Source organism: Peromyscus leucopus, chromosome 5, assembly GCF_004664715.2.
Source record: "Peromyscus leucopus breed LL Stock chromosome 5, UCI_PerLeu_2.1, whole genome shotgun sequence".
NCBI lineage: Eukaryota > Metazoa > Chordata > Mammalia > Rodentia > Cricetidae > Peromyscus > Peromyscus leucopus.
In genome coordinates, this window is record NC_051067.1 from 105,519,176 (window position 1) to 105,542,904 (window position 23,729).

Consider the following 23,729-nt stretch of genomic DNA (forward strand, 5'->3'; position numbering starts at 1 on the left):
AGCAGAAAGCTTTATATGCCTAGTAAAATCACTGTAGCCTATACAGTAGTCTCAAATCTGAGCCAAGTGTTTCAGGTGTCACTCACTGGTGTTGTGTGACATGATGCCACACACAATGCCTAGTGCACACATTGTGTGTTGAGAACCAAGGCAGCAGCGAAGTTTACAATACAGTATCATGATACAATACAGGCAAGTATGACCAGAAAAACCATCCCACATTGGATTATGAATTACTTTTTGGTCATTGTGTATCAAGAAATCAGTGTTGCCAATTTTTTCACAGCTCCTACATTTAGGCCTATGACCTCACAGGAAGTTGAGGACTGCAGTTTAAAAATCTGAGATCTAGAGAAACAGCATGTATCAGACAGAGACCTCCACAAACGATAGGGATGGGAGCGTTCTGGTGGTAGAGAAACAGGCTGAAAAGGACCTTCGATGTGAGGCACAAGTCTGGACAGGGCACCAGAACTGCCTGCCTGACTCCAGCTAAAGGAAATAGATGGAGTCATCTGGGAAGTATCTGCTCACAGCCCCACCCACAGCCAGCTGACTAGGCACCGGGCTGGTCTGGCTTCCAAGAATGGCTTTTTTCTCCAGGTGATGTAAATGCTGCCACCTGACCAGGCAGAAGGAAAGACGCACATCTTGTTACACAGTGAGTCCTGTGTCATAGAGGGAAATGCCATAGCCCAATTATGGCTTTCCCAGTGGGATAACTGGCCATGAATCATCCTCCAAGGAGAATGGCTAGTCCTGAGAGAAATCTGAAGGTTGATTCAGGAAAGGCTATCAGAAAGTGGAGGCCAGGACAAACAGGATAAGCTTTGGAAGGGTGACTGATGGTCTGTGCCTTGTGATGACAGAACCTACTCGGTACCTAGCACAGGGCTAGAGGAGTGGACGAACCACATGTGATCCCCACCCTCCTTAAAACAAGAGTACGAAGGAGACACAAACATGGGACTCCAAGGGTCCTCTCGTGACTCCGAGGACACAATCTGAAGGAAGTGCGTGTTTATCGAGGTCAAGTCTGGAGCTTTTGTTTATAAACCCAGATGGACAATAGAAACCAGCTGGAAGCAGCCTGCCAGGGCTGGGCAGCTGTTGGCATTGAGAAATTCCATCCAAACACAATGATATTAGAAAGGGGGAGGGGCAAAATCACACACCCCAGTTCAGTGGTGAGAAAAACAGAGACGCTCAAATGAAAGGATGTCTAACAAGAGTCCTGAGCAGCACTCCCCAAACTGTCAAGGTCATCAAAAAGACTAAAATTCCCAGAAACTGTCACAACCAAAATTAGCTGTGAAAACATGATAACTAAATGCTATATGGTGTCCTGAAAGGAGTCTTGGGGTGGGGGGTGCGGTGGGGGTGACTGACAGACATAGATATTAGGTAAAAACAAGGGAATCTGCGTAAGCTATGTATGTTAATCAATAATACTTCACCTGTTTTGATCCCTTTACTGTAACAAGGGACCACACTAATGTAAGATGTGATGCTGAGGGAAGGGGAGCAGGTGCACAGGAACTCAGTGCACTGGTGTCTTAGTTTCTTTAAGTCTAAGAAGAGTTGTAAAAACTAATGTTTATTTAAATAAAACGGGTTAAGCATGGTGGTGCATGCTAGAAGTCTGCTACTATGGAGACTGAGGCAAGAAGATGGAGAGTTTGATGCCAGCCTGGGTTATACAGTTAGAGAGAAGAGAAGGAGAGAGGGAGGGTGGGAGAAAGGGAAGGAGGGAGGGAGGGAGGAAGGAGAAGATGGAGGAAGAAAGATGGAGGAAGGAAGGAAGGAAGAAGAGGAAGGAAGGAAGGAAGGAAGGAAGGAAGGAAGATGGAAGGAAGGAAGGAAGGAAGGAAGGAAGGAAGGAAGGAAGGAAGGAAGGAAGGAAGGAAGACTTGAGGAGGGGAAGAGAGGGGACGGGAAGAGAAGGAAAAGGAATAGGAGGGAAAGGAATAAAATACAGATGGAGAAAAGGGCACCCATGAAATCCGCACTGTTCCATTCATTTCCTAGTTGACTTGCTTCCCCTCCACTCCGCTCACGAAGATCCACAGGTTCTGACAGAGACCAGTGTCTCAGCTTAACCTGGGCCTTGCACAGGGTGTCAAACTATCCCTCTCCTTCTTCCCCCACTGCCCCCACATGCCACAGGTTACAGAGCTGGAACACAGATTCTTGCCCCTGTCTAGCTGTTCACTATCTGTCCTGCCCATTGGGCCCACCTGCCCCCTGCACACCACAATCCCTGCTCCAGGATCTCTGCCAGTCCTAGTTGCTGCCTGCCTTCCTCCTCCAATGCCTACCACTCAAGGGAAAGGGTCATCCCTCCATGTTTATACCCTTTCACCTGCCAGGATCTTCTCTGTGCTCTGCCATCTGGTTTCGTAGCCTTCCAGCTGTCTCCCCCTCACTAATTGCTCCAATTATTGAACAACTGATAAGCTCTAGGGACCTCATGGGATTGGTCCACACCCTTCTGGAATTTCCTTCTCCCCTGAGGCTAACATTCTTGACCTTGTGGCCACTCTCTGCTCTCCCCCTCCCCCCTTAACAAATCGTTACCGGACACCTGCACACAAGCTCGTTGCTCCATCTGATCCCCAAGCGCCGCCCTCCTGAAATGTCAGCTTCCCACTGTAAGCCTCAGTTCTGAGAGCCAGAATGGGACCTGTGATATCTGTGGATCCTACAGCATGCTTGATACCTAGGATACCTTATGGGCATCCAATTTCTGTTTTTTGCAAGTGGAATGCTAGTTTTTGTCATTCTATCCTTTATTAGTTTTGAACTAATGAAATGTTATAATCTTATAGACATACTATCCTCTAGTTGTAAAACTGGAATATTCAGCACTCGAACTTTCTAATATCTTTTGGTTTGTGGGTCTGTCATTAATCACTGTCATTCACCTCAGTAATGTCCAGTACAAGGTGCTTGGCATACATTGGTTTCCCTTAAGCTACTAGTAGCATGTGTTATTAAGAAAACCAGCTCAGTGGGCTAAGGGGTAGAGGACATCCTGAGTTAAACAAGCCCACTGGGGGTCTGTTCTGCGGATTAGATGCTGTAAACCGCCAAGAAGAGAAGATTTCATGCATCATTCCAAAAGGAAATTTACTGGGACCAGTGCTTGCTGTGCTGATAAATGTCTGACAACTGGCTATGCAGGGAAAGTGCAGATGTGAAGAACTCGCCAATTTCATAGTGTAAATGCTCAGCCTTCAGGCTGGTGATGTGCATCCCTGAAGGCAGAGTTAGTACAAGATGTACATTAGTACAAGACCCCCAGTGGGGCTTGTTTAACTCAGGATGTCCTCTACCTCTTAGCCCACTGAGCTGGTTTTCTTAATAACACACGCTACTAGTAGCTTAAGGGAAACCAATGTATGCCATACCCCATTCAGTATCGCCATCATGCTCACACAGGAGACACAATAACCTCAAAGAATGTGGTTAAATGCAGTAACATAGAAACATGAATTCTGTGTATCTTTGCTTCTAACATGTTTTTATTAGTTACACTTCTATTGCTGTGAGAAAATACTTGGACAAAATCAACTTCAGGAAGGGGAGGCTAATTCGGGCTCACAGTTTGAAGGTACAATCCATCATGGTGGGGAGGTTGGCAGCGGCATCCACAGTCAGGAAGCAGAGAGATGGATCCAGCTGCTTCACTTACTGTCTCTTTTTTATTCAGTTCAGTGCCCCAGTCCATAGGGTAATGAATGGCACCCATATTCAGGGTGGACCTTCCCATTTCTGTTCATGCTCTCTAGAAAAACCGTAACAGACACATCCAAAGACATGTCTCCTAGGTTGGTTCCAAATGCCCAAGTCCTAGGTTGACAAACCAGTCATAATGACTTATTTCGTTGCATGTTCAGATCATTTAATTTTTAATGTAGCCACATTTAACAACCAGATCACACATATTCTCCCATTCTAGCCAAGCCTTCAAAGCCATGTTGATATCAGCCAGCTCCAGTATATCACTGGCATGTATCCCTTTTTGCATGGGGCAACAAAGGAAGCCAAGGTTTCTGGTGCCCCTTTCCAAGTGGCCAGCTCTATTCATGAGTGCAAATCAACCTTAGAAATTCAATTAGCTCCATTTTACAGATGAGATAGTAACAATCAGTGTCTTCAAAAGGACAGTGATGACCTTTATTCCCCAGGGGCAAGTGCCTCAGTGGGTTCCAGGCACCATTCTAGGCACTGGGCATAGCTGAGAAATGCCCATCACTGCTTGCAGTGATGCAGTGAAGAAGACCTCACTGGTGACCAGTCAAAAGTTCTTGTTTAAGACCTCAGTGTCACAGTTAGGATCCCTACACAGCACTACACATATGGTCTTATACACAAACATGCACACGTGCATACAGACATCCCCATGTGCACGCACACACACAAACCTGCACAATCATGTGTGCACAGTCACAGATGCAAGCTGCCATACCTCCCATTCCTAGCTCATGTTGTCTGGTCTTTCCCAGATCAAGTCCAGCGTGAACCGTAACAATGCCAAGTATGTGCTCCGAGGAGAGTCCGCTGGCACAATCTTCCGGGTCAGAGCTGACTCAGGAGATGTCTATGCCTTTGAGAGATTAGACCGGGAAAAGAAAACTGAGTACTTCCTTACTGCCCTCATTGTGGACAAGGAGACCAACGTAGACCTGGAACAGCCTTCCAACTTCACCATCAAGGTTCATGATGTAAATGACAACTGGCCTGTGTTTACACGCCAGGTGTTCAACGCATCTGTGCCGGAGATGTCAGCGATGGGTAGGTACCTAGTCTGCCCTCTCTCTCCTCCTCTCTCTCCTCCTCTCCTCAGACCAGCCTGAAGGCACTCCTCACATCAGCCAGCTCACTGCCTAGAGTCAGGCTCCTGTAAGTTCAAGGAAGTGGATTGTAATGCTGTGTTGCCTCTTTACATGGTTTCAAAATTTGTCCCTAAAGGCTAACCTTTGACCTAGTCCCACACTAAACCCTGACCATCATCATAGATGGGTTCTGATCCGCATCGTATGCTAAGCACTGACCACCCTGAATGTCTGGGCCCTGACCCTGATCCCAGACTGTGTCCTCACACCAGATACAGGCTTAGGCGGCACTAGCCTGTCCTCATCCTGCTTCCAGAAGGTTCAGGAAAAGAGTGTCCAGGATCTGTGCTCAGGGCCCTGGGGCCAGACTTTTCTGAGGGAACCACAGAACTCCAGAGGCTGAGAAATGTGGTCCCCACCCCTCTGGAGGCTTCCCAATCCCACATTCTCTCACCTTCAGACGAGGCAAAATCATCCAGAACCCTCCTAAGTTTCTCTCTCAAACCCAAACATCTTCCCCTCTTCATTTTTCTTGTAACACACACACCACCTGTTCTCTTCATACCCTTCATGGCTGATCTGACTGGCCCTTACCATTGCTGGTACTTCACCCTCACGACGGCCCCCCTTGCACAAAGCAACCTTTCTTCCCTCAGCTTGGGTGGGAAGAACAGCAGAAACCCATCTACTCCCACCAGGGAATGAGTTGAGGACCACTCATGAGCAGCTACACCAGAACTTTCTCTCCACAGGGACTTCTATCATCCGTGTGACGGCAGTGGATGCAGATGACCCCACTGTGGCTGGCCACGCCACTGTCATGTACCAAATCCTAAAAGGAAGCGAGCACTTCGCCATTGATAATTCTGGTCTGTATGACTAGCCCTTTGGAGTGGGTACCTATTTGGAGAGATTTGGGGACATGAATATTGCAGGTGCCAGTGCACAGGGACCAGACATTGATCCAGGGAAGGAATACATAACACACATAAAGACATGTTGGGGTAGGTTAGGAGAGGGAGCAGACAGGTGCCCAAGGCATGCATTCAAGTCCAGAAAGAAAAGCAGGGTCTTTTCACCCAAGCAGAGACCAGGACTCAACAAAAATGCTGGTGGGAAGGTCTCTGTACATGTTGAGAGACATCAGATTCGAACCCTGCACTGCCACTCAGCTCTACAGTTCTTGGACAAGTTGATTAGTATCTATGAGCCTTACTTCCTTTGTCCAGAAAATAGGAATGCTCATAGTCCTTTGTGCAATAGCTCTGAAATCTGAATTAGATTATGCACAGACACAGTCATGCCGCATAATTTTTCATGCCTTGTTAAGAGAAAAACTTTAGACCAATTAAATTTTATCAAGTTTAATTTTGCAAAGAACAGTTCACAAATTGGAACACCCCAGAAGCCAAACAAGTTCAGAGAAACCCCAGGGCTGCCACATAGTTGGGTGATATTTATAGTGCAGAAGGAAAAAAAAAAAAGCCTGCAGTCTAGAAACAGCTCAGTTGGTTACAGCTGGGGTGTCTGCCTTATTTGAACAGCTTTGAACAGGTGGCAGCCTATGATTAACTGAAGCACAGCTGCTGTGATTGGCTGAGCATACTCCTAAGTTAGGGGGTTGGTTTATTTACACACTACTAGGTTGCAGTTCATCAGAGAAGGATTCAAGTCTGCAAAGCACAGAAGGCTTCTCAGGCCAAATTTGGTTCAGTTTAACACATTTGAAAAACTGTAAGTATTGAGTCTTGGAAGCACGAAAGAAGGCCAGTTAGACAAGCTAGGCCCACTGTCTTCCAGAAGATGAGCAAATACAGAGTGCAACTGATACTTCCATGTGCACCAAGATAGACATTACTAATCCATCACCGTTTTCTCAGCACTAAAAATTGTAGTCACTTCTATATCTGTCAGGCAGACATCATTAATCAAGTACAGCATTCTCAGCACTAAAACATGGCACAGCCAACCACGTCTATTTGTACCAAGGCAGACATCACTAATCCATCATAGCATGCTCACTCTGAGCCTGCAACTGGCCTTATGATATTTCTCAACATAAGGCTCTCTCTGGCTAGGAACAACTTGAACCCTACATTTGGCCAGCTTTTAGCCATACAGGGCAAGGTATGGAGGCAGTGGGCTACAGTCCTGAGGTTCTCAATCTCAGGTGTAGCGTGGAGTCCCCTATGTTTTCTCTAGGAACGATTTGGGCATCCAGATTTCCTCAAGGCTCCTCAGATAACACAATTCCTGTTGGGCCACTTTTTTTTCCAGGACTCATTTTCACAAAGGACAAAAACTTGGACAGAGAGACAAAGGCTGAGTATAAGATTGTGGTGGAAGCGCGAGATGCCCAGGGTCTTCGGGGAGAGTCGGGCACAGCCACTGTTCTGATCACGCTGGAAGACATCAATGACAACTTTCCCATCTTTACTCAGTGTAAGCTCCTCTCATAGATCCTTAAGTAGACGGGAGCTGGGACAATCCAGACGCAGTGATTTTGGGACTCTCAAAAGGGTACCCCAAACCTCTCTACATCTCCCCACATCCCCAGGGTGCTTCTGAAACCAGAATATGGAGACTCTGCTCCATCCTTGTACATTGCTCCCAAGGTCACCCAACTGTCCACTGATGGGTCCCTTCACAGACCAGACAAAAGTCACACCCCTGCTGATGCCACTACAGTGCTTCCAGTCCCACTGTGAGAAAGAAGCAATTTCACCAGATCCCATAGGCTTGGGAAACCTGGCCTCTGAGACTGAAGGCCCAGCTATAAAATCCCAGAAAACAGCAGTACAACAAAAGCCTGGCGTAAACCTACCCACAAAATGACTTTCCCCTTAAAAACCATGTCAAGAGCTTTTCCTGTGCCCTGGGGGAGATTAGGCAGGAAAAGTAAGTGGAGATGTTCATGGTACCCTCTAGCCCTGTTGTAATTCTGGCCTCTGTTGCCCGCCCCCCCCCAATTATCTAGTTCTGAAGTAGCTTTGTTGTATATGGCATAAGCTTCCTGAAGGCAAGATTTGTCTTTCTTGTCTATTGATGTTCCCAAGTACAGAATGAGCTTAGTACCTATTTACTGGGTTGATGGAAGGATGGACAGACAGACAGAAGACAAAGCAGGCCTCCTTGCCTTGGGACCCAGAATCCCACGGTCATAAGTTTCTTGCCTGTTTTCTGTAGCAAAATATTGTATGATACCCAGATAAGGCAGTACATGCCTGTGCCTCCAGCAACAAGAGACAGAAGCAGGAGAATTGTAAGTTCAAATCCAGCTTGAGCTACAGAGCAAGCCTCTATCTCAAAAGTCCAAATAGTAGGGGTATAGGTCAGTGGTAGAGTGTTTGCCTAGCCTGGGTAAGATCTTTGGTCCGATTTCTATCACTCTGTGTGTGTGTGTGTGTGTGTGTGTGTGTGTGTGTGTGTGTGTGATAGTATGAAAGGACAATTGTCTTATTCATCTCATTAACTCATTGTGGTACTCTATGCTTATCAGCCACATACACATTTACGGTGCCTGAAGACATCCGTGTGGGCAACCCCTTGGGCTTTCTGTCTGTCATGGACCCAGATGAGCCTCAGAACCGGATGACCAAGTACAGCATCATGCAGGGCGAGTACAGGGACACCTTCACCATTGAGACAGACCCCAACCGTAATGAGGGTATCATCAAGCCCACAAAGGTATGTAGACCTGCAGTACTGAACCCATTCATGGGCCATTGAGTTCACAGCATCCAAAGGACACACTCAGGGGCTGATTCTGAGCCACAGGCATTGAAAGAGAATGTTCTTATACAGCTCAGAGCTGGTCATGTGCTCACAGAGACTCTAACCCAACATCTCAGGCTGAGTTGTTCCAGAAATAGACCAGGAGCAAGGCTTTGGGTGTGAAATGTTTATTTGGGAAGTAATGCCTGCAAGCCTAAGGGGCAGTGACAAGTGGCAAGAAGGTAGCTACTCCTGAGATCACTGATGAGCAGGTAGGTACAAGTGGGGCCCAGTCTCATGGGGGCAACACAGAGCACATCTCGAAATTGCAGCTCTGTTTATGAGGCGCTGGGGTAAGCAGCCACAAACCCTGCTGCGCTGACAGAGAGCACTTATTCTAGAATCATTTCTGTTGTTATGATAAAATTACCTTGACCAAAAGCAACCTTTGAAAAGGGTGTATTTGGCTTATAGTTCCAAGTTGAGTCCATTAAAGAGGAGTCACAGTGGTAGGAGCTTGAGACAGCTGGTCACATCACACCAACAGGCAACAGCAGAGAGAAATGAATGCACTCATACTTCCTGTCTGTGGCTTCAGCTCTCAGCTAGCTTTCTCCTCTTACACAGTTCAGGACCAGGCCTAGGGAATGGTGCTGCCCACAATGGGCTGGGTCTTTCTACACTAATTAACAGTCAAGACATGCCCCCCCTACCCCACCTTCCACTCCAGACAAACCCACAGGCAACCTGATCTAGGCAATTCCTCCATTGAGGTTCCCTTCTCAGGTGATGGGAAATACAACTCCAGGTTATATGGAAATTTGACATTTAGAACTCACCAGCACAGTGCCCACCAGCATTAACTCCCTGTGTCCCGGCCAGTAGAAATCTCCCAGCATATATGTAAAGAATGTGCACCAGAGGGCACAAGGGGCCATGGACAGAGGCTGCTGCCGGCAGCCAGCAAAGTCAGACTGACTGAATCCAGAAGAAGAGGGAGAGGAGCTTTTGTACTTTCAGAAAGTTCAGGTAGAGGACTGGGAATATACACACAGCCACCAGAATCCACAAAGCTCTCAGACAGTGGGGAAGACAGACAAACAACAACAGAAAATGTAGCTGGTATGTTCAGGGCTGTGCAAACAATGCCAGACAGGAAGCGGTTACCTCTGTCCAGAGCGGCTTCTGAGAGGGTTGTGTCTTACTACCTACCTTACTAGCAAAAATTGTCATTCCTCAAGGCAAATAGGAAGGAATTTGCTAGGCAGACAAAAAAAGGAGAAGTCTCTTAAGCAAAACCATGAAAGGTACTCCTTTGAAGAGAACCACTAGGCTATGATCCCTTTGAGAGAGGGCTGGGGCTGTGTCTATCCTTAACACTTAGAACAGGGCTGGGGACAGAGGTGGGGCCAGGAAGATGAAATGGACTAATGACAGCCACCATACTTGCCACCCACGCAGCCCCTGGACTACGAACTCATCCAGCAGTACACATTCTACATTGAGGCCACGGACCCCACTATCAGACTCGGATACCTGAGCAGCCCTGCTGGCAAAAACAAAGCCAAGATCACCATCAATGTCATGGACGTGGACGAGCCCCCTGTCTTCCAGCGACGCTTCTATCACTTCCAGCTGCCGGAAAACCAGAAGAAACCCCGGATAGGCACTGTGGTGGCCAAAGACCCTGACAAGGCTCAGCGCAACATTGGGTAAAGAGGTGGTGGGCATAAGGTGATGGTGGTGTGATGGTGCTGGCACGGACATTCTTATGTCTAGTGGTCTGAGACCAAGGCTTGGAGAAGGACACTGGCTTCTCCCAACACCTTCATGGAAAAATGCAGAGGCTGGCCCTGGCTCTTTCCACTAATACCCTTTTCCTACCAGCTCCTATGATGTCCATCTTGTCTGGTCCAGGCCATTTTCTGTCCTTTGAAGGACTTCAGACCATGACTCACATTGGTCCCATCTAATAAGGCCTGAGAGTCAAGAGAGCAATCAGCAATGGTATAACTGAAGCCCCATCACCAAAAATAGTTTAGAAATTAGTCTCCCAAAACACAAAGCCAGAAGCGTTGCTTTCACTTGGTGAAACTGTACAAGTCCACAAAGAAATTTGTGGTAGCTCCTGAGTTCATGGGTGAAGCTCAGAGTGTGCGTTCCTTCGTGACCACACCAACACACAGACACACTGATGCTGAATTCGTTGTTGTTGTTCTTCGTATTCTTGCTGTCATTTGTTTTGGATGGTGTCCTGCACATTTCATCAATACTTGTTCCTCGTTCATTTTCCATGGCTATAACTTCATACCATGCTGATGAACAGCAGAGCTCTGTTTATCTTAAGGATCTAAAGGCTTGGAAATCCAAGAGCATGGTGCCAGCACCTGATTGCCATTTAATGAGGTCTTTCTCGCTGCCACATGGTGAGACATAATGAGCTTGCTAGTATGTGTCTTTCTTTGTCTTCTTAGAAAGCCACCAACCCACCTTGGGGACCCTACCCTCATGACCTAATCTAATCATTATTACCTCCTAAAAGCTTTATCTCCAAATACCACAAATATATGACTTTGTGGATACCATTTCTAACACATGAACTTGGAGGGTGTGGAATGACACACTCAAACCAGTGTCCTTTCTCCTCTACCCTCTGGGACAAAAGGAATATATAGATCTGCTCAGACTTCTTGGAGTCGTATAATATTTGGTAGTAAGCATGAATTCAATCCATCCTTATTTTACCCCACACATGTAGCCAGCTCTGTCAGCCCTGTTGACCAGATATCCTTATTTCCCCACTGCTTGGGGTATATTTAAGTTCTTACATAGACCTGACTCTACCTTGGAATTGCCCACTCTATCTGTTCTTCTGTGGATTTCTGCTTTAACGGAACAGCTTTCTGCTGAATTTTAATCTGTCTAACATAAACCCTTCTCTCCCTTTTTTTTTAAAATCCAATCTGAAATGACCATTCTTACATATGAACATTTTTTTCCTTCTTTTATGTAGCACACATTGGCCTTGAACTGCGATAATCCTCCTATCTCTGCCTCTTGAGTACTGGAATTACAGGGTACATTCCACCACACCTGACTTCACATGAATTTTAATATACTTTCTTAAAATATTTATATCCTAATGAGATTTTTTATTATGTATTTATTCCATGTGTTATGGGTGGTGCACACCGCAGCACAAATGTGGAGGCCAGAGGTAACTTACAGGAGTCAGTTCAGCTCTCTCCTTGTACCAGATTACAACTCGGGTCATCGGGCTTGGTCATAGGTACCTTTGCCCACTGAGCCATTTTGATGGCCCAAGAACTGATTTTATAAATCAATTTTGGAAAATCTGCTTTGTTTATTTACAGTACCGGGGTAGATCCAGGGCTTCACAAGGCACTCTACCTACTGAGCCACACCCCTAGGCCTCTTTTATTTCTTTATTTTATTTTTTATTTTTTTGCATTTTCAGACAGGGTCCCAGTAAGCTGACCAATCTAGCCATGAACTCACTCTATAGGCCAGGTGGACCGTGAAATTCTGCCTCAGCCTCCTGGAATGGTAGGCCTGCATTCCCAGGCCTAGCAGTGCTAGGTTTTCTTGTTGAGAACAGAGCAAGCCTCTCCGGGTTTGGTACATCTCATGCGTCTGGGGAGCACTATTTCACTGTCATTCTATTCCACGTGGTTTATAATTCTATTTTTGGCTGTTTCTTTGATTGAAGACTTTATCTGAGAGGTTGACTGGGTATTGTTTTATTTTGCTTTTCTTTTACTAGTGGTGGAGGGATTGGAGGGTGGTGGAATAATATGTCCTGCGATATAACACAGTTGTGTTGTGTCCATTTTTTTAAAACTGAAATATCAATAGTTTTATGTATTTTTAATTTTTTCTGACCAGTTAACTAAGATTTACCACTGTTTTGCCTTCATTATGTCTGATAACTTCTTTTTCCAGTGCAAGGGATAGAAGCCAGGGTCTGTGCACACAGTGCTCCACAGCTGAGCCCAGGACTGTAATTTTGCAACCCTGTGAACTTGGCCAGTTTGTTCTGCTTACCCTTCTGGCCCTCAGTGCCATGCCACACGATGTTAAGCTTGCCCGTCCTGTTTACATGTTATTTCTGCTTGATAACTGCTCCAACTTTTACTTCTAACTTTTCTAGATTATTTGACATTAAGCTGTCTCTTGAAAGGAGCATGCAGGCAGCCTGGCTTTGTCATCCCAGCAGAGATGCTTTGTGTTCATCCTGCTTAGTGTTTTGTTTGTTTGTTTTGTCTTGTTTTTTAAGATGTATTTATTTATTATGTGTACATTGTTCTCTCTGCATATATTCCTGCTCACCAGAAGAGGGCACCAGATCTCATTATAGATGTTTGTGAGCCACCATATGGCTGCTGGGAATTGAACTCAGGTCCTCTGGAAGAGCTGCCAGTGCTCTTAACCTCTGAGCCATCTCTCCAGCCCCTGCTTAGTGTTTTCATCGTCTGTGCCACCTCTGATCTTACCTTCCTTGTTTCTTGTCTTATACTCCTGGTCCTCAAATTCCTCTTGCTCCTCATCTTAGCTACAATCCTTTTTTTTCTCATAAATATTTGACTGGAGATTTACTTCTGTCTACAAAATCTTAAATGTTTTCTAGTTAAACACATCACTCAAACATTCCCCAATAACTTTGTTTCAATTCCTTCCAAGCCAGGTTCCTACTTTTGATTGAGAAATCTCTTAAAATTTCGAAACAATTTTTTTTCTTTGCAGGAACAGGACCTATCTTTATGAATGATGTATTACCTAAGTTCATATATTTACAAACTCTGTGTGTGTGTGCATGTGCGTGTATGAAATCACTTTGCCTTCTTATTTTAATAGCACTTGTGTCATCTTCAGATCACAGACACTTCTCTTCACAAGTCCCACCAATGGGTTTTAGCATTCACCTTTGTGGGAACATCTGTGGGACATCTAACTTCCCTCTCTTCTTAAGGAATCTACTTTTTTGTTCCCGGGACTCTGAACTCTTCAGTCTCCTTACACAGCTGGGACATTCAAAGGACTATCAGCACACACCTAACTATTGCTAGATTTTTCTAGTTATACCCAAATATTGATCACATCACTGTAGACTCAAGCCTTCTTCTTATCAGAAAAAAATTCTGTTATTATACGTTGTATTACTTCTGTTTTATTTGTCATGGTTTCTCAGTAGTAGCAACTATCTTCACACACACACACACACACACACACACAGGACGAATCCTAAAGTGACTTCTCTGTCATGCTGAGGACTTTGGAATCAGCAAAGGACATAGAAAGACATGAACCTCTTTCTTCCGGACAGATACTCCATCCGCAAGACCAGTGACAGAGGGCAGTTCTTCCGAATAACCAAACACGGGGACATCTACAATGAGAAAGAACTGGACAGAGAAACCCACCCCTGGTACAACCTGACTGTGGAGGCCAATGAACTGGATTCTAGAGGTGAGGGCCTTCATCTTCCAGGCCATCTGGGTTCTTCTTTCCTCTCATCCTTTCAAAACTCACATGATTCATCATTTTGAACCTCCAAAGGTATTGCCAGTCCCTGGGGAAGCAGTCTATGGCTGGGGTATGTTGAACTTCCATTTCTGAAAGTACTCCTTGGACCAGCATCTTACAGAGAACCCACAACCTTGTTGGGGTACAGAATAATAGGGTACCACCCTAGACTAACTGACAACCTCATGCACATCGTAGTTCAAGAAGCACTGTGTTAAAACAGGCTGTTCTGGTGCCTCTGTGATGAGACTCACCAAAGTCACATGCTACACACAGTTTCTGAGGGTTTGATCCAGGAAACAATGATAGGATAAAGGCTGTGCCTGGACCAAATGCTGCATGACTCTTAGTATTAAATGCACTTAGCAAACACTAAGTTATATCTACACCAGTTAAAGAGATAACTGGTGTAGATATAAATAAGAAGCAGCTCTCAACTAGAGATTGTCATGTTCTGCAACAATTTGTGTAAATTCTGACCAATGCTAGGAGAGTTAGGACAATCACCCAGCAAAGAAGCATTCACTTTCCTATGGCATCCAGGTCCCAAGGGGGTTCCTGAGAGGGGATAACATTTTTTAAATGAGTACATGATTATTTGTTCAATTGTATTTTAATCAGTTGTATTTGTTTGCTCGGTTTACTTACTAATTTAATTACACCTTCTCAAGATGCACTGAAGGTGTTTAGCTCTTGAATTCTTATAAGCAAATTTGTTCACATATGAAGGTCTACCCACATGTCCTCCTCTACATTCTTTGCATCCATGACACGATCCTTTGCCCTGCAAAAAAGTGGCCTCCACCACACAGTGCCCCAGGACTCTCCCTCCAAACATCCTCCAGCTCTGGAGGCCAGTGTCAGCTGGGCCCACTGTGGTGACAAGCTGTCTCTCCTGCAGGTAACCCCGTAGGTAAAGAATCCATTGTGCAGGTTCACATTGAAGTCTTGGATGAGAACGACAACCCCCCGGAATTTGCCCAGCCCTATGAACCTAAAGTGTGTGAGAATGCAGCCCAGGGCCAGGTGAGTTGGCCTCAGGTTGGGGAGGCAGGGGGAGGGCAATGTGTTTTCAGGCAGAGGGCTGAGGAGCAAACCTCAGTTTAAAGTAACTGTATAACAGCCTGAATAAAATGCTATTCACATTTTACAGAAGGAGAATTTAAACTCCTGGAAGTGTCTGAAGACCAGGTCAGGGATAAGTATGAGCAGGATAGCAGTAGACAAAGTGGCTTTGGGAAGACCATTCAAGATAGTGCTGCAGGTGACAGACAGCCATGGTTGTGTCTGAACCCACCTTTGCACCCCAGGATACTACCCCAAAACCACACTGACCATTTCCAATCTCTCACATTCCAGCTGGTAATACAGATCTCCGCAACAGACAAGGATGTAACGCCACCAAACACAAAGTTTAAGTTTGCCCTGAAGACCGAGGACAGCAACTTCACCCTCATCAACAACCACGGTGAGCAACAGAGCGGTCAGCTGGCTCTTAGAAGGTCAGAGGTGTCAGTTAAGAGTCTCAAAGCACTAAGATCAAAGACTAGACCAACATGGGGTGACAGGTCTCCACGGGGTCTTTCAAGTCATGGGTTATTTTGTACAACTCTCACCATATACATTATACAGTTGGTTGTGCTGTGGTCAAAGCCACCTGGCCAGGCTTCATGGTCCATGGGACATAGTCTGTAGGGTTAACATTACCCTGAAGAGACTTCACTGAAAAGGAACACAAAATAGATACAGGGAAGCAGGCAGCCAGCTCAGTCCAAATTATCCAAAGGCCCCTTCTAATACTGGAATTTCAGTCTCAACAAAACTGCAAATTTTCATATCATTCCAAAGGGCCCAAACTGAAAATAGGAAGTCATGAATCCCAACAAATGCAATGAGTTTTATTGCAGTTCAGCCAGAACGAGTATTTATCATAAAGTGGTCCCTGAACAGGATCTGGTCCACCAATCACAGCATAGCATAGCACATCTGTTCAGCCAATCAAAGCCCAGGGAGTCTTGTGAGGTCAGGAGTGTCCAGGCAGAGCTCTGGTGAAGATGCATGTATTAGAGTGATGATCCTGGTCTGGTTTACTTCCATCTAAAAGTGGCCAGGCTTCCATGGCCTCTGCAACATCCTAAGAAAAATAGACACCCTTGGGTGTGAATATAGCAACTGTTGACCCAAACATGGGAGGAAATCTCCCTGTTCTGGGTTGATGACACCACAAGGGCCCCTTACAGAAACATCCCATTGTCATCTTTGGAGAAGACTAGGGAAGAGGGTCCCTCAGGGTGAGGGGCAGGTACAAGCCATCAGCCACAGACCCATCAAGCAAGATGAATACCACAGCCTACAAATGAGGAAGGTAGCTATGTGGTGCTGACAGTTAATGATATAATCCAACACTTAGAAAATAACATTGTAAAAATACCCATCACCCCATTTCCAATGTGTACCTCAAATGAACTAAGTAGAATTGGGATCCTACAACAGACTGGGGAATTTAGGAGCTACCCCAAACACACATCCTGCAAGCAACAGAAGGCAAGCCTGTTGGTCTCAGAGTCATTTGCATACAAATGTCCTGCCTACCTGAGTCTCTCATTTCAGTCCCATCATGTGTCAGTGGCCTGTCGTTTGTTCTCAGTTACAATAGGCTTAAAACTGAAATGTAATGTAAATTATGAATAATGAGATGAAACTGGCTTTCATTTTAAATTCTTGGCTTTTGGCTGGTCTTGTATGTGCCCATCCTGTATGGAAGTAAGTCCTCTAACCGTTGGTGTTACAACCTCCCAGAAACCTACAAAAGGCAGACCATCAGTGCCCACAGTCACTGAACAGCAGCAGCAGCAGCATGTGTGTGTGTGTGTGTGTGTGTGTGTGTGTGTGTGTGTGTGTGTGTGTGTAAGGGAAAGGAGGGGTCTGAAAATCAGGATGTTCAAGAAGCTCCCCAGAGGATGCTCCTGTGAAGCAAACCAATGATCAGCACTGGGGGTTGGGGCTATTGTCACAGAAACTGACTCTTGGTTGCAGAATGCCCAGGGACACCCTCTCCCAGTGACAAATGTAATCAGTCAGTGCCCCTGGGAACCCAGGCTAGTGTTTACAGTATAAACCTCCTCTGCAATGATTCAGAGGCAGCATAAAGATGTCAGCCCAGCACCCAAAGTAAAAGCATTCTTTTCCCGATTGTGTGTGGAAGCTGAGCACAAGAGAAAAGGCCCTGCTATCGGGATGGGATTGGATAAGGGGATAGTTTTACCCATTGACCATAAAAACAGAGAGTTGGGGTTATATTCTGACCGAGCCATTCTTCCAGGCTGGGTCAAAGCAGCTGCTCAACCTACATCCTCTGCAAAGGGACAGGCCTATGCTCAAGGGGCTGAAACATGAGGCAGGGAGCAAAGAGGGCAGTGAAATCACCCAAGAGGAAGCAGCTTCCCCCCTAAAGGTGCAAGAGTGCCGATGCTCCTGGTAGAGCCTCACTTTGTGGTCCTGATGTTTCCAGACAATACCGCCAACATCACGGTCAAGTATGGGCAGTTTGATCGGGAGCATGCCAAGTTCCACTACCTACCGGTGCTCATCTCAGACAACGGGGTGCCCAGCCTGACTGGAACCGGCACGCTAACAGTGGCTGTGTGCAAATGTAATGAACAAGGCGAGTTCACCTTCTGTGAGGAGATGGCCGCCCAGGCAGGGTCAGCATCCAAGCGCTGGTAGCCATCTTTCTCTGCATCCTCACCATCACAGGTCAGTGTCTCATGGGACAGGGAAGAGATGCTGAGAAGGCTTCACAGAAGAGGCGGGGTCCCAGCCCAGTCCTGCACCACCCTGGACCTCATGCTTCCTTGTATAGGACACAGAGATACAGATGTAGAGCCCCACCAACCCAGTGCTTAAGAGGGTAGGAGAAAGGAGAGATGAGAAGCAAGACTATTCTTCGAGCTAACTCCATTTCAAAGCCACCTGGAGCCAGGGGTGTAGCTCAGTGGTAGATCATGTGTCAAGCACCAGGTTCAAGCTCCACCATTTCAAAAAGAAAGAAAGAAAGAAAAAAAAGGAGGAAGAAAGAAAGAAAACATACACGACATTCATACATTCACTACATATATTTTGAGTGCATATACTATTCCAGGTGCTGTTTGGGGCACTGATTTACATTAAAACTATTGTTTATTTTATTCATTTATTTTGAGACAAGGTCTCACTGTATAGCCCCGGCTGATCTGGAATTCGCTACATAGAGCAGGCTGGCCTGGAACTCACTTACATTTGCCTCCAGAGTGCTGGGATTAAAGGTGTGCACCACCACCACTCCTGACTGTGTTTCTAAAATTCCTTTTTAATGGAAAGCTTTGGGGCTTCTAGCTTGGAATTTCACCAGGGGATTTCTTTGCTTTTACAGACTTCCTCCAGCTTTAGGTTTTTTGTCTTTTTGTTTTGTTTTGTTTTTCCTTTGTTTTTTGAGCCTTGTCACTTTCAGGGCATTTAGGCTCCACCTAGGTTTCACATTCCGAGGAAACAGACCTCAGACAGGATTTGTGAAGGGCAAGCTTCCAGGAAAGGTGTTTAACCTTGTTAGCCAGCCTCATTCCCCTGAGGCACCAGGAGGTTTCTCCTTAGCATTAGCACCCAGGAGAGTGGGGCTTCTCCGACCCATTCGGCTGAGGGGTGAAGGCTCCTTCCAGAAAGTACTTTCTGCTGCAGCAGCCCATGCACGGCACTGACAAGCAAAGATGCTGTGAGGTACGGACAGCATCTGCTCCAGGCCTCTGAGCTTCCCACTGGGTGCGTCCATTTCCTGGACATTAGAGACAGACTTCCCTTTCATAATAATAGTGATGATGATTAAAAAAATATTGATGCCACCCACAGAACCCCATCATCACCTTCCCCAAATACTAGTGTCACGAAGCAGTCACTGTATCCACTTTGCAGACAGGAAAACTGAGGCATGGAGAAAGGCCTCTTCAGGCCATCCTCGATTTATGTATGTAACAGATTATTAACTAACTCAAGGCTAGAAACACAGAGGAAGCGGCTTCAGCCTCGTTGAGGGAACTCTCTGCCACAGATCAAGGACCTTCCCACAGCCATTCCAGTCCAATTTTCAGCAGGGTCGGTATTATGCCACTGACTTATACTTGGAGCCAAACCAGATCTGTATTGGCCCGGTCGTGGCAGTGGCCCTGGGAGTCTGGGCTGGCCCCAGGAATTTGCAGGGAGGAGGGGGCAGGGGCACTCTCCCCCACCCTCACCCCCCCACCCCACCCCACCCCATCCCACCCCCCGCACACCCTGTCTGACCCAAGCCTGTTCTGACTCCCTGGCTCGCAGTGATCACCCTGCTCATCATCCTGAGGCGGCGGCTCCGGAAGCAGGCTCATGCACATAGCAAGAGCGCACTTGAGATTCACGAGCAGTTGGTCACCTACGACGAGGAGGGCGGCGGCGAGATGGACACCACCAGCTACGACGTGTCGGTGCTCAACTCTGTGCGCGGTGGCGGCACCACCAAGCCCCTGCGGTCCACCATGGACGCCCGGCCGGCCGTGTACTCAGCAGTGCAGAAGCCGCCGCGGCTGGGGCCCGGGTCGCTTGGCGGGCCCAGGGAGATGGCCACCATGATCGAGGTGAAGAAAGACGAGGCAGACAATGACGGCGGTGGCCCCCCCTACGACACGCTGCACATCTACGGCTACGAGGGCTCAGAGTCCATCGCAGAGTCACTCAGCTCCTTGACCACCAATTCCTCCGACTCTGACGTCGACTATGACTTCCTCAACGACTGGGGACCCAGGTTCAAGATGCTGGCGGAGCTGTATGGCTCAGATCCCCGGGATGAACTGATGATCATCTAAGGTGGCCAAGCTCTGGGCCAGGAGACCCAAATTCATTGCAGCCTCAATGAGACACATCTGAAACCACCTTCCCTGATTTCCAAGGAGTGGCACAAACTTTCTAGCTCAGCACCCCTTGCCTCTGGGTACCAAAGACCTTTCCATCACCAAGGTAGCAAATTCCAGGTCCTTTTAATATCCAGGGACAGAGACATAGTTTGTTGATGGCCACTCCAAATGAGGCTAGTGTTTTGTCTGGGCTCCCACACCGTCCGGTCCTCCCATACACCCCACCATACACGCTCTCAATCTGTTCTAGACTTCTGTCCCTTCAAAACTGCCAAGCAAAGCTACCTATGCTGAACTTTGAGGAGTCTTCCCCAAGAGTCAAGGGTCCCTGAGCCCCTGGTAGGGCTGTCTGTCTGAAGGCAGAAGACTGGATGGCATGAGCTATGGGACAGGACTCTGAAGCCCAGTTCCAAGGGAGGCCGTAACTGATCCATTATGCCTGCTCTCTCAGGAGTCCCAGCACTGTTGTGCCTCCCTCTCCTCTACCCAGTGCCCACCCCACCCTACCCCCACCCCTCCCCAGGCCTGTCCAGGGAGGAAGGAGACTGTCCGCAGCTCCTGACCTTGGGTCCTAAGGTGATCCGGCAGGCCTGCAACTCCATTAACTGCTTTACTGAGCAATGATCCGTTCTGTCGACTTCAGGGAAACGGCTTGTTTAATTTGAAGCAACTGTGAATTCACCCAGGAAGGACCGTGGAGACCAAGGGTGACAGGTCATAGAGCAAGGATAGCCTCCAACCCACTCACCAGGAAGATCCTGGGAAAGCTGAGAAGCCCACCTGACACTGCCCTGGTTGCCTGTGGGAGGCACCCGCTTGCCCGGTCACTCACACCCCCTTTTCTCTTACTGTCTGCTTATATCTAGGAGGCATCCAAGATGCAGCCTCAGCAAGCCTGGCTGATGTCCCAAATCAAACCTAACTGCATCACAGAGCCACCATGCCATTTGTCTTTTCCTCTCTCTAGTCGCCACATCTCAGGGAATGACCCCCGGGCACACCCTGCAGAATGTAAGCCCCCCCCCCTCCCAGGAGCAGTGGCATCTCTGGATCTCTCCCTTGGAGGGATCTGAGTAGCTTTCCACTGAAGTCACAGCTGGAGGTCCAGGCAAGGCAGAACTGCGCCTTCAGCTCACCCTCCATTGTGGACCCCTCCCCCAACAAGGCCTCTCTGCAGGGGATTGTAGATAGCACTGGAGTTTGTTTAACCAATAATTAGGTTTTCTTATTTTTTTTTTTTTACTAATAATACTTACAACTTTCTAGTTCTCACAAACGTAGAATAAGGGTTTTTTTTTTTTTTTTTTCCATAATAAGCAGGTTGCTATTTAGGTTAGCAATTTTAATTCAGGTTTTTTTAGTTGAATAAACAATTCCTGTAAGTTTTTATCTCCTGTTGTAGTGATTGCTGTAAGGATAACGACTATATATTAGTCACCCTGGTGCATGAGATGTACTGTACCTTTTTATATCTAAATAAAGACATCTTGAAATTCTTCCACTTCTAGAACTGAGAGCTCATATGAAACACATACACATGCATGCATGCAAATGCACACACGGTCACATACACACACATGTATACACATGTACACCTGCTGCCAGCCTCATCAGAGGAACTCCGAGGACAAGGGCACTTGTGAGTCACAAAGTGAATTATGGACCTAGATAAGTGGCTCATTGGTTAAATGTGTGTATTACTCCTGCAGAAGACCCGAGTTCTGTTCCCAGCATCCGTGTTGGGCGGCGCACAACTACCTGTAACTCTAGCTTCAGGGCATCTGATGCCCTTTTCTGGCCTTAGAGGGTACGTGCACTCCAGTGTGCATGTGTCTGTACACACATAATTAAAAATAAGTCTATTCTTTAAAAAAGAAAAGTAATTGTGACAGAAAATGAGGAAGATCCAGTTCGGCTTTCTATCACTCAGGGCTCCCCAACCCCCATGCTCTGTGCATGCCCTACTCCGACACCTCCAGTCCATGCAGTGGTCAGGGCTGCTGCTTGGATGAGAGTGGCGGGGGGGGGGGGGGGAACGGGGGGGCCCCCGGACACGGACGACTTGAACACCATTTACATTCATCAAAGAAGCAGGCTCTTTCCTGGGCACATGGGGCATCTCACTTCCAAAGCATATGCCTGACCTTGTCAAAACCCTCTGCAGAAAAGCTTCCTCCTCGACTTTTGAGGGTCTGGTCAGCTCCCTGCTAGCTTTGGCCAAGATACCTTTCATGTTAAACAGCCACACAGCCCATGGAGACTGTCTCTGACAAGCTCAAAGCTTTGAGTTCTTGAGTTGCTCCAAATCAAGTCAAATGAACAAGGTCTTGCCAGAGAGGTTGTTCGGGGAACCCCCAGATAGCTCCGCGAGTCACCAGGGAACAGGTTTGGAGATGCACAGCCCCCAGCCCCACCCCGTGTGTGTGTGTGGGGGGGGGTGCCTCTTTCCATGGCCGCCAGTGTTCTCCAGTGGTGGTGTTCTCAGAAGCAAGGGGAGGGAGACAGACCTTGGCCGAGTTACACCACCACAGAGCTCACTGTCTTTAGCAGAATTTAGCCTTTATATTTTTCTTGACTAGATGCTCCCTGGTAGTTGTGAGGTTGGCATTTACTTCCAGACTTGCCAGTAACCTCATCGCTTCCGTAGGAGAGGTGGTCTGCATTTTGCTGTTCCCGTGGATATCACCTCCTCTGGCTCAGGGTTCCTACCTGTCTGGATAGTGCCTTTGTTCTAAATCAGCCTTCCAGGAGACCTCTCCCTAACTTCTTTTCCAAGAAGTACTCTCCCTCTAATCCCCCCCTCCCCATTCCCCAAGCTCCTCTAGATGAAGTCCTGACCCTCCACCAGGGTCTGACTTTCCTGGCCATTCTGGCCACCTCCTCTGCTTGGCTCCTATTCACTCTGAGTCACAAGTAACTCCCATGAAGGCCGGGGCCACTTTGAGGCCCGAGACTTTCAGTGGATGTCAAGGTAGGGTACAAACCCAATGTTCTCTGGAATTGTCTGACTGCTTGCTCCAGTGGCCCTGGGCTCCCAGGCTGAGACGAGAGAAATAATATCTCAGCCCAGCTACTCTCCAGGACCAAATCATGATGGCCCCGTGACCTTCATTTCACAGAAGACCAAGGTGAGACCCAAAGTGCGGTACGATGATACCAGAGCCGTACAATAAGAGACCTAGTTGGGGCTAGAACCTGCCTCCTGGCTTCTTTCCTAACTGGGAGCTGGAGACTGTGCCAGGAAGCACTAGGGCTCTGGCCATCGGGAAGTCAGGAAATTCCCACTAGGGGGCGCGCTGCATTTACAAATGCTGGGTCCTAACCAGTAGCCCGGTTTCAGCCACCCTAACGCAGATGGCAGGCCCTGGGAGATCCTTGCTTTGACCAAGAACTATATTTAAGAGTGAACTCCAGGTCTAGCAGAACAATCTCAATGGCTCTCATCTGGAAAGGCAGGGACGCACTCCCACTCCCGGCCTAGAGCCAGGGTGCCTGCAGCTTCCAGCAACCCAACGTCCTTGAGTTTATGAGCATCACAGTGTACCCCATCCCCCTTCTCTACCCTGTCACCTCTCTCCCACCCTTGGGGAATGTGTGTGTATCAGTGTGCTCCCCACCCAACACACACACACACACACACACACACACACACACACACACACACACACACACACTCCAAGTTAATCTGGAGGGTTCCTTTGGGGCCAGAAACAATAAG

At 47.3% G+C, this 23,729-nt stretch overlaps 1 protein-coding gene across 1 annotated transcript in view; it reads left to right on the forward strand.

The window, feature by feature from the left end:
• Window positions 1–21,518, forward strand: part of Cdh5 (cadherin 5) — a 40,596-nt gene extending 19,078 nt beyond the window's left edge. The window contains 11 exon segments of the mRNA XM_028884363.2: window positions 4,509–4,797; window positions 5,591–5,707; window positions 7,116–7,280; window positions 8,338–8,525; window positions 10,014–10,264; window positions 13,897–14,039; window positions 14,998–15,122; window positions 15,456–15,564; window positions 17,608–17,799; window positions 17,802–17,852; window positions 19,440–21,518. Of these exon segments, the coding sequence (XP_028740196.1) occupies window positions 4,509–4,797; window positions 5,591–5,707; window positions 7,116–7,280; window positions 8,338–8,525; window positions 10,014–10,264; window positions 13,897–14,039; window positions 14,998–15,122; window positions 15,456–15,564; window positions 17,608–17,799; window positions 17,802–17,852; window positions 19,440–19,963 (2,154 nt within the window). The 3' untranslated portion in view covers window positions 19,964–21,518.
• Window positions 21,519–23,729: the final 2,211 nt, after the last annotated feature.